The 16,018-nt window shown below is 43.5% G+C and overlaps 2 protein-coding genes across 2 annotated transcripts; one reads left to right on the forward strand and one right to left on the reverse strand.

Moving 5' to 3' along the window:
- Positions 1–310: 310 nt before the first annotated feature.
- On the forward strand, positions 311–5,390 carry LOC121544790 (ornithine decarboxylase 1). Its single transcript, XM_041854938.2, has 10 exons — positions 311–557; positions 1,952–2,101; positions 2,435–2,548; positions 2,681–2,854; positions 2,965–3,137; positions 3,252–3,468; positions 3,624–3,870; positions 3,993–4,108; positions 4,228–4,442; positions 4,583–5,390. The coding sequence occupies exons 3-10, from the start codon at positions 2,453–2,455 to the stop codon at positions 4,713–4,715; spliced, it is 1,371 nt and encodes a 456-aa protein (XP_041710872.1). The 5' UTR covers positions 311–557; positions 1,952–2,101; positions 2,435–2,452; the 3' UTR covers positions 4,716–5,390.
- Positions 5,391–8,187: 2,797 nt separating this feature from the next.
- On the reverse strand, positions 8,188–14,707 carry utp25 (UTP25 small subunit processor component). The gene is made up of 13 exons (XM_041854939.1): positions 14,690–14,707; positions 13,834–13,955; positions 13,633–13,672; positions 13,378–13,534; positions 12,971–13,228; positions 12,558–12,646; positions 12,002–12,427; positions 11,613–11,829; positions 11,180–11,382; positions 10,085–10,267; positions 9,838–9,947; positions 8,889–9,134; positions 8,188–8,757 (listed from the first exon to the last, which is right to left on the reverse strand). Exons 2-13 carry the CDS (start codon positions 13,932–13,934, stop codon positions 8,496–8,498), a joined length of 2,292 nt encoding a protein of 763 aa, XP_041710873.1. The 5' UTR covers positions 13,935–13,955; positions 14,690–14,707; the 3' UTR covers positions 8,188–8,495.
- Positions 14,708–16,018: the final 1,311 nt, after the last annotated feature.

The following is a 16,018-nucleotide window of genomic DNA, read 5'->3' on the forward strand; positions in this document are numbered from 1 at the left end:
TCCTCCAAGGCCGTCGGCCTGGTGTAGGTTCAGTTAGGGTCAAAGTAGTGGAATGGGGTGGTGGTTTTTATTTTTGTGAAATAGTGGTATATAGGTGTAGGGTTAGTTGGTTGTGCAATTTTGTTCCTTTTCCCCCTTACAAAAATTTAAAATAAAGTATCACAAATGTAACGTGATTGACCACACACTACCACACAGTAGGTGGCGGCATGTACAAACAAAATGTGCGAATGCCATGATACCAAAGAAGAAGAAGGAGAACTAAGAGACGGATTTCTAGCTACCCCAACCTACTTCCTCCAAGAGCACATGGAGCCGGTGACAAGACTAAACCGGTTCCTACGTAGACTGAAGGCCGGTTTCAGCTGGCGTGTTGCCTTGGAGACAGCACCTCTATAAATACGGTAGTATCGAAACGCTTGGCTCAACTTTCCAGTTCTAGTTCAGCTAGAGAACGTTACACAGTTTCGTGACAGACTCGGCTGACAAGGGAAAAACGAGTCATATTTTCCAGGATTCTGGTCTAATGGACACACTCTTTGTAAATGCTTTTTAAGGTAAGCCTTCTTCAATAATGTATTCTACATTTTCACAGTAACTTAATGTATTTTAAACAGGCTAGCTAGGTAGGCTATCGCATTCATTTAATCTTTGCGATATCCACGTTGGCTTAGTCAAATTGTGTTTAGCTAAAGTAATATTATGGTAATGACATATTTAGCCTATTCGCTCATGGAGACCTGTAACATTACATTGATCTGTGTAACAGTACAGGTCTCCCGGGGTAAAGGGGCAATGTCACATCGTAAAACGAGTGGCTAGTTTTACTTAACTATCTTCTAATAATAGGTTTTTCGGTTTGATTGAAGTGATGGGTTTGGAGCAGCCCCAAGGGACGACGTGTATACTTTGGCGAACCTGGGGTTGGGTTTGGAGTATGGTTTGGACCGCGGAAATGAGATTGGCCAAAACTCGGTGAACGTTTTTGTTACATAAGTGAACAACTCCCAATCCCCACACAATGTCTTTAGCTAGCTTGCTAAAATGTTTTTCATGATGAAATGCATTCCGGTAACATTAGTAGGCTACTTTGACGAAGCTCGTGTGGCCATGCTGGCATGGTGTGAATGAATTAAGAATTTTGGGCCGTGTTCGAGAGCATCAAAACCATGAGGTATCATGGGTAAATTGTGACAGACTAACGAATCTATAAGTAATATTGAGTAGTTATTATTTATGAGGCAGGGTGATTTGGAGGTCAGTCTCGACTCTCCTTTAAAGTCGGCTGCAATTTCGAATGCGCCCAATACAATGGCGCGCCAAGCAGATAAAATACTAATTGGTTCAGTCAGAAGCGGAATTTCTGCGTCAGTCTTTACTGATAGTTTTTTTTTTTTCATGCCGCTTAACGATTTAGCCACGGTCTCCCTGCTCATTGGATAATTTAGCCGCGTCCTTGTCATAGAGGCGGTTCTTCACTTGCGGGTTAGTAGAGACCTGAAGAAAAGATCGCGCTGTAGTAGGCCTACTCTAGGGTGTGGTTGTTCAACAAACAAAACCTTCAGATTGTCCGATAATGTATAAAAGCAAGTATATTGGCCATTAATGCTCTCTGATAACACTGTTGCTGATGATGCTAACAGTACGTTAACTGCTCCTCAGTCATACTAGGCTATATGATTATCTAACCCGCTGTAGCTCAATTGGTAGAGCATGGCGCTTGTAACGCCAGGGTAGTGAGTTCGATCCCCGGGACCACCCATACGTAAAAATGTATGCGCACATGACTGTAAATCGCTTTGGATAAAAGCGTCTGCTAAATGGCATATTATTAACGGGCCTGGTTGAATGAATAATGGAAATGGCCATTAAACGCTAACACAGCATATGACACTGACTGTCCTGTTTTAATGCTACTGTATTTTCATATATTTGATCTTTCTGTTTGCAGAATAATCGCTTTAGGAAAGCGCACACTGGCTACTCTGCAGGCCCCGGCCTAGAGTCATATCTGAAAGGTTTCAACTTCACTGGTGAACCTCCTTGGCTGCTCTGCACCTGATTAAACTACTTTGCCAAATTCCATCTCTTTCTTGTCCAAGTAAGTGTTGCTTTCCAATCCACTGTCATTTCCATCATGCATGTCACAATATATTCTAGAATAGATATTACAGTACAGGCCTATGAGATTGGTTGTAATTGGTGTACTGTAGCTCGGAGTAATTATGCTAGTAATTTAGGCACATTCCAGATGACAATGTGCAGTCTTGTACAAGCATTTTACTATCAGGGAATTGCCCTTGGAAAGTGTGCAAGTCACTGAGCCAACATTGATATTCCTTGAACAACTAGCCCACTGATAAACTGGATAACAACGAGACAGTTTTTTTCGGGTCTGTGCTACGATTTAAACTCAGATTTCCTTTCTCCACAGTTTTCATTTTCTTCCACCATGAACACTTTTGCTCCTGATGATTTTGCCTTCCTGGAGGAGGGTTTCTGTGCCCGTGACATTGTTGAGCAAAAGATCAACGAGACGTCCATGTCGGTAAGAACAACTTCCTGTTGTCTGTGATTTTGCTGCATTTGGTGTGAGATGTGTGATTTGATGCCGAGGCATTTGTCAGTGTAAGATGTATGTATTTCTTAATCCCTTGCATCCATGTCTTTGCCCCTCAAGGATGATAAAGATGCCTTCTACGTGTGCGACTTGGGTGACGTGCTGAAGAAGCACATGCGATGGGCGCGTGCCATGCCTCGCGTCACGCCCTTCTATGCTGTCAAATGCAACGACAGCCGGGCTGTTGTCACGACCCTGGCCTCCTTGGGCGCCGGCTTTGACTGTGCAAGCAAGGTTTGTCTCTTTCTAAACGGCTCCTGACTTGAAATGGCCTTGACCCCCTCCAAACCCTACTGCCCTGTGAATGTGTGTTTCTTGTACTGACCCAGTCTTTGTCCCATCAGACTGAGATCCAGATTGTTCAGTCTCTGGGTGTGGATGCTAGCAGGATCATCTACGCCAACCCCTGCAAGCAGGTGTCCCAGATCAAGTATGCCTCTGCTCACGGAGTGCAGATGATGACCTTCGACAGTGATGTGGAGCTCATGAAGGTGGCTCGGTGCCACGACGATGCCAAGTAAGAGATACCTCCACCACCATTCTTTAGCCACACTGAAAACACTTGGATTTGTAAGTAACTTATTTGGCTACTCTAGGAAAGTACACCTCTTACTTCTCTCTCCTTGTCTAGACTGGTACTGCGCATTGCAACAGATGATTCCAAGGCAGTTTGCCGGCTGAGTGTGAAGTTTGGTGCCACCCTGAAGGCCTGCCGGGGTCTCCTGGAGCGGGCTAAGGAGCTGGGCCTGGACGTTATCGGGGTCAGTTTCCACGTGGGCAGCGGCTGCACCGACCCAGACACCTACAGCCAGGCCATCTCTGACGCCCGCTGTGTCTTCGACTTGGGGGTGAGTTTCCTTCTCTGCTTTAACTTATCACCAGAATTGATCAATTTTATAAATGGACCCATAACCTGGTAAGTTGGGTTCGCGTCCAGAGAAGGGACACAGTTGGCCCTCAGCGGTAGGCCTAACTCATCTTTTGTTTGTTCTGTTTTCTTCAGGCTGAGGTGGGTTTCAACATGACCCTCCTGGACATTGGTGGCGGTTTCCCTGGGTCTGAGGAGACCAAGCTCAAGTTTGAGGAGATCACAGCAGTTATCAACCCAGCGCTGGACAAGTATTTTCCTGCCGACTCTGGGATTCGAATTATTGCAGAGCCAGGCCGCTACTACGTGGCCTCTGCCTACACCCTAGCTGTTAACATCATCGCCAAGAAGGTTATCATGAACGAGCAGTCTGCCTCTGACGGTAACAGCAAACTCGACTCAATCTGCAAACTTGTGGCTACTGCCTGATGTGCCAAATAAAATTGCATCACGCAACCCAAAGTAATAGCTAGCAAAGTTTCATTCAACTCTCTGCCCCTACAGAGGATGACGATTGGACCAGTGACCGGACTCTGATGTACTATGTGAACGATGGGGTCTACGGCTCCTTCAACTGTATTCTGTATGACCATGCTCACCCCCTGCCTACCCTGCACAAGGTAAGATGATTTAACACTCATAAACACTTCATTTCAACCAAACTCACACAAAAAGCAAATGTATAAAACCAATTAAATAAGTTTGTTTGTTAATCCCTGCTCCCTTCATCCTCCTACAGAAGCCAAAGCCAGATGAGCGTATGTACCCCTGCAGTATCTGGGGACCAACCTGTGATGGCCTGGACCGCATCGCTGAGGTGTGCAGTCTGCCTGACATGCAGGTGGGAGAGTGGTTGCTGTTTGAGAACATGGGGGCCTACACAGTGGCTGCCTCCTCTACCTTCAACGGCTTCCAGAAGCCAGACATTTACTACATCATGTCCCGCACAGCTTGGTAAGTTATTGGAAATGTAGTATAATTATACGTAGAGACAAATGGAATGTGATTGTGGCAGCATGTCTCCATACAGTGATGTATCATCAATCCTCAACCTTCCTTCTGCTTCTAAATCGATTTTCTCTTGTCCTGTGTAGGCAGTGCATGCAGCAGATCTGTGCCCATGGGATGCCCATTCCTGTGGAGGAGGTGTCCTGTGTGACTTCCAGCTGTGGCCATGAGAGCAGCCTGGAGCTGCCCACCAAGCCTTGCCAGACCTGTGTGCTCTAAACACAACACAAACATAATTCCATACATACCCATCGCCACTCTACGGGCCCAGTATCCTGTGTTTTTATTCATTTCCTATTCTGTTTACTCGTACTGTTGAAAGGCCAGTTACTTGACTGGAGGATGAGAGGGGCATGTTGGTGCACATTTCTCACTTTTATGTATGAAAGACAGATCTAATCCTGAGCTGAGGCTGAATCTCTCTTACGTTTTAGTCATTTAGCAGACGCTCTTATCCAAAGCGACTTATAGTTAGTGAGTGCATACATTTTTTTCATACTGGCCCCCTGTGGGAATTGAACGCCGACTCCTAGAAGGCTCCCAGTTTCAGTTGACTCCACTACTACATCTCATGACTCTAAAAGGGCTGATTGAGGGTGGATTACTTCGCCAGGTACAACATTTTCTCTGAATCCTCTTTCACACCGAACCCTTTATTCAATGTAGGGACTCAACATGCAGACTGTCCCTCTCCTCTTCTACTTTTCTGTATTTAATGTTTTTTTTTTGGTTTGTTGCTAGGTAGTACATCAGTTAATGATAATTATTAGTATTGAAGATGCATTTGAAAATGGATACGAAAGAGATGGGATTGCACATTTGTATTGCTTTCCTATGGAAACTTTTGTAAATTTTTTATTTTTTTTATGAATAAAATGTAGGTGCAGCGCTGAATAACGTTGTGGTCCTTTCTGGAGAAAAGGCAGTGTCCTTTGGGTAGAGGTGATTGGACACTGGATAACACACACCTTGAGGATATTACCACAGTAGTGATTCACTAACTATACTGAACAACAATATAAATGCAACGATTTTCCTGAGTGTCAGTTCCTATAAGGAAATCAGCCAATTGAAATACATTCATTAAACCCTAATCTATAGATTTCACATGACTGGGAATACAGATATGCATCCATTGGTCACATACCTTAATAAATAAAAGTAGGGATGTGGATTAGAAAACCAGTCAGTATCTGGTGTTACCACCATTTGCCTCCTGCAGCACGACCAATCTCCTTCGCATGGAGTTGATCAGGCTGTTGATTGTGGAACGTAAACTTTAAATAATCCCTTCAGGGAAACTGTAATGAAAACTACAGAGTGGAAACAAACTTGTTTGCAAAGAAATCAAGTAAAAACAGGTGAAGTACCATTTAAAATTAAATAAGAAAAATAAGTATTGTACAATCTAAATGTCAACTGTTAGTGCACATGCTGACAGTACGAAGGCGTTTTGTGACACAAAAGGTAAACCATTACCTTTCACAACCTCGAGACAGAGTGGTGGAGCGGAAGTGACAGAGATGAAGGGAGAGCTGAAAGAAGGCAAAACACTAGATGTCCTCCATCGCGATTGATCCACAGTAAATGGAGAGCAAGAAGTTGCTGGATATTGGCGGGAACTGCAACACGCCGTCGATCCAGAGCATCACAAACCTGCTCAATGGGTGATATGTCTGAGTATGCAGGCCATGGAAGAACAGACCTTTTCAGCTTCCAAGAATTGTGTACAGATCCTTGCGACATGGGGCCGTGTATTATCATGAGGTAATGGCGGCGGATTAATGACAACGATGGGCCTCAGGGTCATGGTATCTGTGTGCATTCAAATTGTCATCGATAAAATGCAATTGTGCTCGTTGTCCGTAGCTTATGCCTGCCCATACCATAACCCCACTGCCACCATGGGGCACTAATCACAATGTTGACTTCAGCAAACTGCTTCCCCACACGACGTCATACATGGGGTCTGCCGTTGTGAGGCCGGTTGGATGTACTGCCAAATTCTCTAACGACAAAGGTGGCTTATGATAGAGACATTAACAATAAATTCTCTAGCGATAACTGGTGGACATTCCTGCAGTCAGCATGCCAATTGCACGCTCCCTCAAAACTTGAGACATCTGTAGCATTGTGTTGTGGGGCAAAACTGCACATTTTAGAGTGGCCTTTTATTGTCCCCAGCACCAGGTGCACCTGTGTAATGATCATGCTGTTGAATCAGCTTCTTGATATGCCACACCTGTCAAGTGGGTGGATTATCTTGGCAAAAGAGAAATGCTCACTAACGGGGATGTAAACAAATGTGTGCACAAACTGAGACAAATACGCTTTTTGTGCGTATGGAACATTTCTGGGATCTTTTATTTTAGCACATGGGACCAACACTTTACACGTTACATTTTTGTTCAGTGTATATTTAACATTCTGAACTCATGAGGGACCGCAGTGGCTCGCAGGTGTAGGTCCCACACATGCAGTCAGTCAACTGATTTGTGCAATCAATCCATTTGTGGAGTTAAACTACTTAACTCTTAATGCACTGTGCAGAAATCGCTCCACGGTTGCAAAAATTCTAATAGTTGCCTAATTTCAGTTTGTGACAAAACAAGCAGTCATTGTGTAGATAATCATTGTACCGCTGTGAAATATATTTTCCATATTGTATTTTCAGCTGGTGTACAAAACCGAAAGTAGAAGGTGCAAAAATGTTATTTAAGAATGGGAAGCATAGAAATAGCACGCACATAGAATAGATGTAATATGTCTTAGACTTGCTTTCGATGAGAATGAAATATCTATAACTCATTTATATGTGAATTTGGTTGGGTGACACAAAAAGTTACATTTTAAATGCATTATTACTAGTAGGCCGGCCCTTGCCTTTTAGGGGCCCTAAGGGAGATTTGGTTGGGGGGGGGGGGGCACCTCGCCGGCAAAACATTTGACTGGTCCCCATCTTGACAGCAGAGAGATGTTTTTAAGTACATTTCCTGCAATTCTACACATTTTGCCATGGGGCAGAGAAAGTTTTGGCTGTTTTAAAGCTACATTCCTGCAATTCTATCCATTTTGCTATGGGGTGGACTAATTTTAGCAGTTTTAAAGCAGATTTCCTGCAATTCTACACATTTTGCAGTGACTTATGCCATGTTAATATGATATCTGAGTGAGCGTGACTAACAAAATCAATGAGGGCCCCCTGGAGGTCAGGGCCCCTGGGCACATGCCCTGCGTGCCCGGTCGGTATTTAGATAGCTGGCTAGACTAACTACCAATCTAAAACTTGTTAGCTGACATGGCTAATTGAGTGACTGTCAGTGACTGACATAAGAGAAAAACTATTGATGCACAACCAAATTTCGAAATTGCATCTTGTGTATTTGACTATTCTTATTTTCAACACTAAGTTGAGAACCCGACTGAGTTCATAAAAAAATTAAGAAAGCTAAATTATTATTATTTTTGGACATTGGTCTGTGGGCCTACAAAAGGGGGGCCAGTTGCCCATCCCTGCAGTAGCTCCATGTGTAACAAAAGGACAAAGCCGAGGTGCACATCCGTATCGCTTAAAGTAATTAAAAACAATATGCTAACATGACAAACAACAAAACATTTGAATACTGGTAATACTCATTATTTCACAGACTAGTTTTTTGGTGTTAAAAATAATGTTAAAAGACACTTAAAGTCTCAGGTAACATCGCTTTAATACCAGTGGCACTTGAAACACTACTAGCGGACAGAAACTTTGGGTGTATTCCTATAAAAATCACTGTTCAATTACATATTATTCAAAGAGACAAAGTTGGTATCATTAGAAAGCAGAGATACTCTTTACAACAGTAGCCTATGTAAAATGTCTCAATATGTTTGACTATAGTCAAGACATTTTCATGATCGTCATCATTGATGACCTGTGTAGTAAAAACACAGTGGCTGTTGAAAGAGAAGTTCCCTCTTTCTACCTACAGATATCAGTCACTTTCCATCTATGCATTAGGGGCCCAGAGGGCCCTTCTCTTCTCCAGTGATGAACAGGTGTACAGGCTTCTGGGACTGCAGCATCTGAGCGGCCCTCTGGGCCCCGGTGATGGCAGCGAGGCGCTGGGCGTCGTAGCGGGAGTAGAGGGCTGTGCAAGTCCAGCTAGCCTCCTCTCCTTGGCCCCCTGCCTGCAGCATGTTGCACACCTCACTGTAGAAGTGAGGGTAGGAAGGCAGCCCATAGAAGATCAGGTTCTGGATGCCCTTGATGGTGTATCTGATAGGGGGGTTGACATAATTATTCAATGGGAAAGTTTAATGCAACATTATTATACACAGCTGGACAACTTCCTGTTTACAGACAACAAAAATGTGCCTGACATATTTCAAACGGAGCACCACTTTTACCTCTTGTAGAAGTGGAAGCGTTCGGTGAAGAGAATAAACTGTTTATCTCCCTTCTGGAAAAAGTGCCTGGCGCGGGACACCTCTGACTTGGTCGAGTACTCGCATATGCTGGCAAAGTTCATCTCCTCCTTCTTCATGTAGTTGCGCAGCCGGACGTAGTCGAAGTATGAGGGAACATAGATGAGCGTGTGGGACATGACCGAGTCCCTGTACTGGGGCAGGACCTTGTCCACAAAGAATTGGAACCTGCCAGGGAAAACGGGGTTAAATTAAGAAAAGGTTTTATTCATTGATTGATTTTAAGATGTCAGTATAACATTTAAGCACAATAGGAGGTAGTCAATGACTTCCAATTGTTTACAATGAAACCTCACTATAATAAATAAACCATGAATTTCCTCTGTAGTCCGATCTGATCTTGTGGTATTAAAAGTTGCCACTTGCAGAGTAGGGTTGATCTTGTCTTGACATGGAACGTATCAGTGCAGTGCGCCCTCTAGTATTCCCTATGTGTCTTACACCAGGGCTGTCCGTTGCAAATCTGAGACTTCATTTTTTCTTTATTTGGCGATATTTGGGTAGACCTCTAAGACACTGTGTGCTACTCCAAATATCGCCAAATCTGATATTATCGTTTTGCGCCGTTAATGACTAGATATTTCCAGACGGTGCATTTTTTTCCTTCTTGTTTATGATATTAGTCACATTCTCATTAAATAATCTTAGTATGGCAAAAAATAAAGCTTAGTTAATTAATTTAGACTTCATTTTCAACATATTGATAAAGCCTAACTGAAGTTCAAACAGAGTATAGTCTTGTATCACAATATATTGTCAATGTCAAAAATCACAATATTCAATTTAATCATATATCAGCCCAACCCTAATTTCCTGCCCAGATTTTATACCATCGTAGGATACTGCTGAAGAGTACAGAGTGGGTCTTTACCTTGCATCCTGGTCCATGAAGCTGTAAGACTTGATCATCTGGAAGACATGAGGGAGCTGAACCAGAACCTGGCAGATGGAGCCTGTTATAGGCATATTCTTTGTGGCAACCTAGAATAAGAATGTGAAAAACATAACTTTCATAATACCCAATTAACAATGTTTCTAATGGCATGGCGTATAACTCATTAGTTGAAATCGTACAGACGGTGGATTGAAGAGGCCACACAGGCTAAGTGCACACTGACCTGGCCACGGTAGTTAAAGCAGTGCTTAGAGATTATGTTGTTGATCTGTGGGTCCTGGATAGAGCTGAACACCAGTGTCTGGCGATAGTACTTGGCCCAGTTGTTCAGGTTCCACATGCGCACCCTGGAGAAGTCCACCCCATGGGGGTCCAAGGGCTGCAGGTTCAGATGCTTCATCACATGCTGGAAGAAAGCACAGCAAGGATTGTGGTTAAAGCAACACTGAGAAAAGTTCAGTGGTGTAGAAGGTCCCTTTACACAGGAAGGTAATCCACTAAAATACAAAAAAAGGCAGCCTGTATGATGCCATAGTGATACTTCCCTAATTTGTACACATTATTTACAATAGCAGAAGCAGATATTTTTGGCTTGGTTTAACATTGTCCTTATAACAGAACTTGATAAAATATGGAGGCAACTTAATCTAGGCTACTGTTTATCAATCCAGCCTAACCCTGCCGGTAGCGCTCCATAACCGCACTAGCAGGTAACCCTAACACTATAGGTAACCCTACCTAACCGCACTAGCAGGTAACCCTAACACTATAGGTAACCCTACCTAACCGCACTAGCAGGTAACCCTAACACTATAGGTAACCCTACCTAACCGCACTAGCAGGTAACCCTAACACTATAGGTAACCCTACCTAACCGCACTAGCAGGTAACCCTAACACTATAGGTAACCCTACCTAACCGCACTAGCAGGTAACCCTAACACTATAGGTAACCCTACCTAACCGCACTAGCAGGTAACCCTAACACTATAGGTAACCCTACCTAACCGCACTAGCAGGTAACCCTAACACTATAGGTAACCCTACCTAACCGCACTAGCAGGTAACCCTAACACTATAGGTAACCCTACCTAACCGCACTAGCAGGTAACCCTAACACTATAGGTAGGTAACCCTACCTAACCGCACTAGCAGGTAACCCTAACACTATAGGTAACCCTACCTAACCGCACTAGCAGGTAACCCTAACACTATAGGTAACCCTACCTAACCGCACTAGCAGGTAACCCTAACACTATAGGTAACCCTACCTAACCGCACTAGCAGGTAACCCTAACACTATAGCTAGGTAACCCTACCAGTAGGTGCTCCCAGTTCTGCATGAGGAAGACGTCAGCCTGGTCCACCACCAGTATCTCGATGGAGGACAGAAAGTCAAAGTCCCGCTTGGACTCGCCCTCCACCCCCAGCACCGTACGCAGGCCCAGCGGAGACGCTATGATGATGTCAGAAGAGTAGAAGGGTGCATAGAGCCGAATGCTTCTCCTCAAGATGGACACGCCTGGTTTGAAGAGGGTGGGGGTCAAAGGTCGATAATGGTCAGATATAGCGGCAATGAGACAAATGTGGAGGCAAAAATGGAATGCAATCTATTGTGAATGAATGTCTATGTTTTGTGTAAATGTACTGAAATATAAAGGTATTTTAGGGAAATATAAACACACGACAACATAACAAACATTCTCATTGAGTTTGCCTGCAGTGTAATACACATCCTATTTGCTTACTGACCTATCCTGAAGTGGTCGTCGATGTTGCCAGAAAAAATGGCGGTGTAGTCATCTGGTCTGAAGAGGTTGGGCGGCGTGTCCACTGGCTCCTCTCCAAACTCATCCTTGAACCTCTTCTTGTTGCTGACATCCATCTTCCTGCCCTTGGTCTCCAGGAGGCTGATGAGGGTCTGGACCACACGCAGCGCTCCATCTCGGAATGGCACCAGGATCAGAACCTGTACACAGACGCATGAGGGAACTGATTACAATATCTTGATGGTGAAAAGGGGTAGACTAACCAGATGTGTAAACGACATTCAGTCCCTCCAACAGAGCTGGATTACTAATCAGCACACCTTGGTGCTACTCTGGATTGGGACAAAGTACACAAGTAAACAGGTGCCTTACCTTGGGTCGGGTCAGGCCTTGGTCCCGGGGCTCATCCTGTGGCTCAACCCTGGCCTTGTTCCCCACGGCCTTGTCCGCGGCTTGGTTCTCCCTCATCTGGGCATTATGACCCAGAACGCCGGAGTTGGCCTTCAGCACGTGGTTGAGTGCGTGGAGGCAATAGGCACTGCGGACCTGCCGGCCCTTGGTGAGTGGTGAGCTCTCTGGGAAGTACACGTCCCTGTAGGAACCCATGAGAGACAGCAGCTCCAGCTGCAGTGGACTGACCTCCTCCACGGCCCCCTTTGGGTTGGAGGTCTGGTTCAGAGACGTCCAGTTAGTTTCCAGGACTTTGTGGAGTGCAAGAGGCCTTTTGTCTTTCTCCTGGCCGGCAGGACCAAATTTCTCCAGAGGGGAAGAGCAGAGGAGGGTGCCCAGTTTTGGCCACTGTGGTGTGATGTGTGTGCGGAAGGGGATGGTGAAGGTGGACATGACGAGAGGTTACACAATGTTGGCCGTAAAACTTTAAACAAGAACACATACAAATATAATTAAGCTCAGACGAATGTGGGCTTACCTTGACCTGAGTCTTGACCTTAGTGCCAGCAGTGATCCTTGTTACGTCCTCCTCGCTAATCTCTGTGTCAAGGTGCAGCTTAAAGGGGTCTAGAAAAGACAGGAAGATATTTTAAAAATGGGAAACACATTGAAGCATTGCCTTTTCACTCCAAAGACACCTTCAAGAGTCGTTTGCTGCACTGACCTATGAAGACTTCCAGAGCTGGATAGTCCCCTGTAGCTCAGTTGGTAGAGCATGGCGCTTGCAACGCCAGGGTTGTGGGTTCGTTTCCCATGGGGGGCCAGTATGAAAATGTATGCACTCACTAACTGTAAGTCGCTCTGGATAAAAGTGTCTGCTAAATGACTAAAATGTAAATGGATAGAAAACCAGAATGAAGGAGGACTAAATCGTTCTCAATGTTCGCTTACCTTCCTTGTCCTCTTGTTTAGCAGTACTCTCTGCGCCCTCCTGTTCTCCTTCTCCACAGAAGTTGTTCTCCAGACAGAACTGAGACTCATGTTCCTTGTCCTCAAACTCCACTCCTCCTGCTGTTTCGTCCTCCATAGCATCCTCACCCCCTTCATTTGGTCCTGCTTCCTCCTCATCTGCCTCTTTTGGTGTCACAGTCAAATAATATCCTGCTTCTTGATATTCCTCATCTTCCTCACCATCTCCATCACTGCCTTCTACAATCAAGCAGCATAGACAATTCTAAATTCTGATCTGCAATGTCACTCCATGACTGTTCTAAAGACAAACGACAATCATGACGTAAACAATATTCAATATATCTGCAAGCAAAACTATGCTTCAATCAGTGTGCACTTTGACTTGCCTTCACTGAGATGCTCTTCTTCACCATCTACACTCTCATCTTCGCTTTCGTGGTCTGCATGGCTGCTTAGAGTTGACAACAACTTCTGGTATGCTGACTTTTGCTCAGTTTCGTCATCCTCGTCACTTTCAGCACTGGACTGCACCGGGCTGTCTGGCTGTAGCAAAGAGAAAACACATTTCAAAAACGCTAACTAGCTAGCTAACTAATTTTAAGTCAAATAAGTAGCTAGTTAGCCGATGAGACAGTACTTACCAGATCCAATATTTGTGTTTTCTCTGCCTTTTCTGTGACTCTAGAATTAATCATTTCAAACATTTGATTTATAAACATGGACTTTATATATATGCAGTGTCAAGTGATGTGTAGCCAGTCAGCTAGCTATTTGCTAGCTAGTTACGTTAGCTATAGCTAATTGAGGAATACAAGTCACAGTGAATTTGAATTGCTGCGTACATATCATGGAATGGATGCTCCTCCCCAAATTCTTTCAGATGCTTCTTCTGCTTTTTTGATAAATTGTTGAAGATCTGATTCTTCTGTTTTCTCTTCCCCATCGTTGACGGTTCAGTCACTAGCTAGATAGATAGATAGCTAACGTTAGGTTGGTGGGGAGACACGTGTGTTTGGTTTTTTTCGCAGAACAAAATTGTCACTTCCGGTATTCCATTTAAAGGGACAATCCACTGTAGTCATTGTATGTTGATGGCAGCAAAGTTTTATATGGGAAATATTTGATCAAAGCTTTGAGAAAAGACTCCACTTTATCCTTTTCTCCTGGAACCTACTCTTGCTACCATAGAGGGATGCCGCTATAAAACAGATGCATCCTTGACAACATTATAATAGGTCATCAAAGTTTTCATCTGCTGAAGCTTTCATTTGCTGATAGGTTGCGGCGGTATGGCGTTGGAAAGTGGGGGCACAAGAACTGTTAGGTTGTTGATCTGCAGTGACCTCTCAACTAGCTGTTGCCTATTTGGCGATATTTGACCAATTCATTAATTATGGGGATATCAGTTTACTGTTTGCCTGTTTTAGCTGTTACCATGGCAGAACTAGTTTTTTTAAAACTCAGAACATTTTTTACTTTTACGTGTCAATTAGGAAAATGAACAATAGCGCATGTTGATTTTGTACATCCACACCAGACGCGATCAGGACACGCAGGTTGAAATATCAAAACGAACTCTCAACTAACTATATTAATTTGGGGACAGGTCGAAAAGCATTAAACTTTCATGGCTATTTAGCTAGCTTGTTGTTGCTAGCTAATTTGTCCAGGGATATAAACATTGGGTTGTTATTTTACCTGAAATGCACAAGGTCCTCTACTCAGACAATTAATCCACATATAAAATGGTAAACTGAGTTAGTTTCTAGTAATCTCACAACCTTCAGTCTTCTTCTTCTTTGGGTTTTATATAGCGGTTGGCAACCAATTTTAAACTGGATTACCACCACCGACTGGAGTGTGGACCTCAGTTCATTTTTCAATGATCCTGCGTATATGCACCTAAAAACCAATGAGGAGATGGGAGAGGCGGGACTTGCAGCGCGTCAGGCGTCACAAATAGAACAAGTTCTATTTTAGAGGTTGTCTAGACAGACGCGCGCGAGCAGTTTGGATGCAATGATTAAATAACATTTATGTGTACATTTATTTTGCAACGGGGTGGTCAGAAAGGTTGTCTAATCCCGAGCCGACAATCGGGGACCCTTGCACCAGGGACGCTTTTGCTAATTTGGCAGACCCTGGCTGTGACCCCACTCTCTGAAGGTGTCTCAGGGAGAGCAGGATATGCTACAACAACAAAAACATTTCCAATTCACACATGCATATTAATACACACTTGTACATGTGTGAAATAGGACAAATAAGCACCCACTAAATTATATTATTATTAGCCTTACAAGAATGCACCATGTAAAACACCTTCTTGCATTCCAATGGAGGGCACAATCTCAACACAAGACAAAGAAATAGAGGTCGCATCTTAACAGAGATGTGACCAAGCTAACATATGGAATTGTTTTTAAATGGTCATACCAAGGATCCTTTAGCTATTTGATTTGGACATTTAGGACCCCTTTAGGTATACAAAATATATATAAAAAATGTATTTGATTAAACATTGAATTTGGCCTTACTGCTATTAGCCCATAGAAACGCATTGAATAACAGATTCATTCAATAAATCAAAATGAAGTAAGTTTTGAAGTGTCTGTCATATATCAAATAAAATTGTATTTGTCACATGCGCCGAATACAACCTTACAGTGAAATGCTTACTTACAAGCCCTTAACCAACAATGCAGTTTAAAGAAAAATAAGTGTTTAATAAAAAATAGATAAGTTAAAATAAAAATAAAAGAGATATATCTGAGAGATATAAGAAAGATCAGGAAATTATTATTTATTATTTTACCTATATTTAACCCCTTTTTTTTGGCACTAAACTACTTCCATATATACTGCCATGTATTTTTTAAGACTGGTACCGGGCTACCTTCAGACAAGTCTTGAGGCTTGTGAGCGTCCTAGAGCAAAACATGTAGGTGTTCGTCTTACCTTTCCATGGAGAGGTCATATTAGTGTGATGCCCAAACTGTTCGGATACTACAGTCATGGTCAAATGTT

The sequence above is a fragment of the Coregonus clupeaformis genome, chromosome 29 (assembly GCF_020615455.1).
Source record: "Coregonus clupeaformis isolate EN_2021a chromosome 29, ASM2061545v1, whole genome shotgun sequence".
NCBI classification, from domain to species: Eukaryota; Metazoa; Chordata; class Actinopteri; order Salmoniformes; family Salmonidae; genus Coregonus; species Coregonus clupeaformis.

Coding starts and splice junctions, on each gene's coding strand:
- utp25 (XM_041854939.1), bottom strand. CDS start 13,934: ATGGGGAAGAGAAAACAGAAGAATCAGATCTTCAACAATTTATCAAAA. Junction 12,428..12,557: donor AGGTCAAGACTCAGGTCAAG/GTAAGCCCACAT, acceptor ATCACACCACAG/TGGCCAAAACTGGGCACCCT. Junction 9,948..10,084: donor GCTTTAACTACCGTGGCCAG/GTCAGTGTGCAC, acceptor TTCTTATTCTAG/GTTGCCACAAAGAATATGCC.
- LOC121544790 (XM_041854938.2), top strand. CDS start 2,453: ATGAACACTTTTGCTCCTGATGATTTTGCCTTCCTGGAGGAGGGTTTC. Junction 3,871..3,992: donor CGAGCAGTCTGCCTCTGACG/GTAACAGCAAAC, acceptor CTGCCCCTACAG/AGGATGACGATTGGACCAGT. Junction 4,109..4,227: donor CCCTGCCTACCCTGCACAAG/GTAAGATGATTT, acceptor ATCCTCCTACAG/AAGCCAAAGCCAGATGAGCG.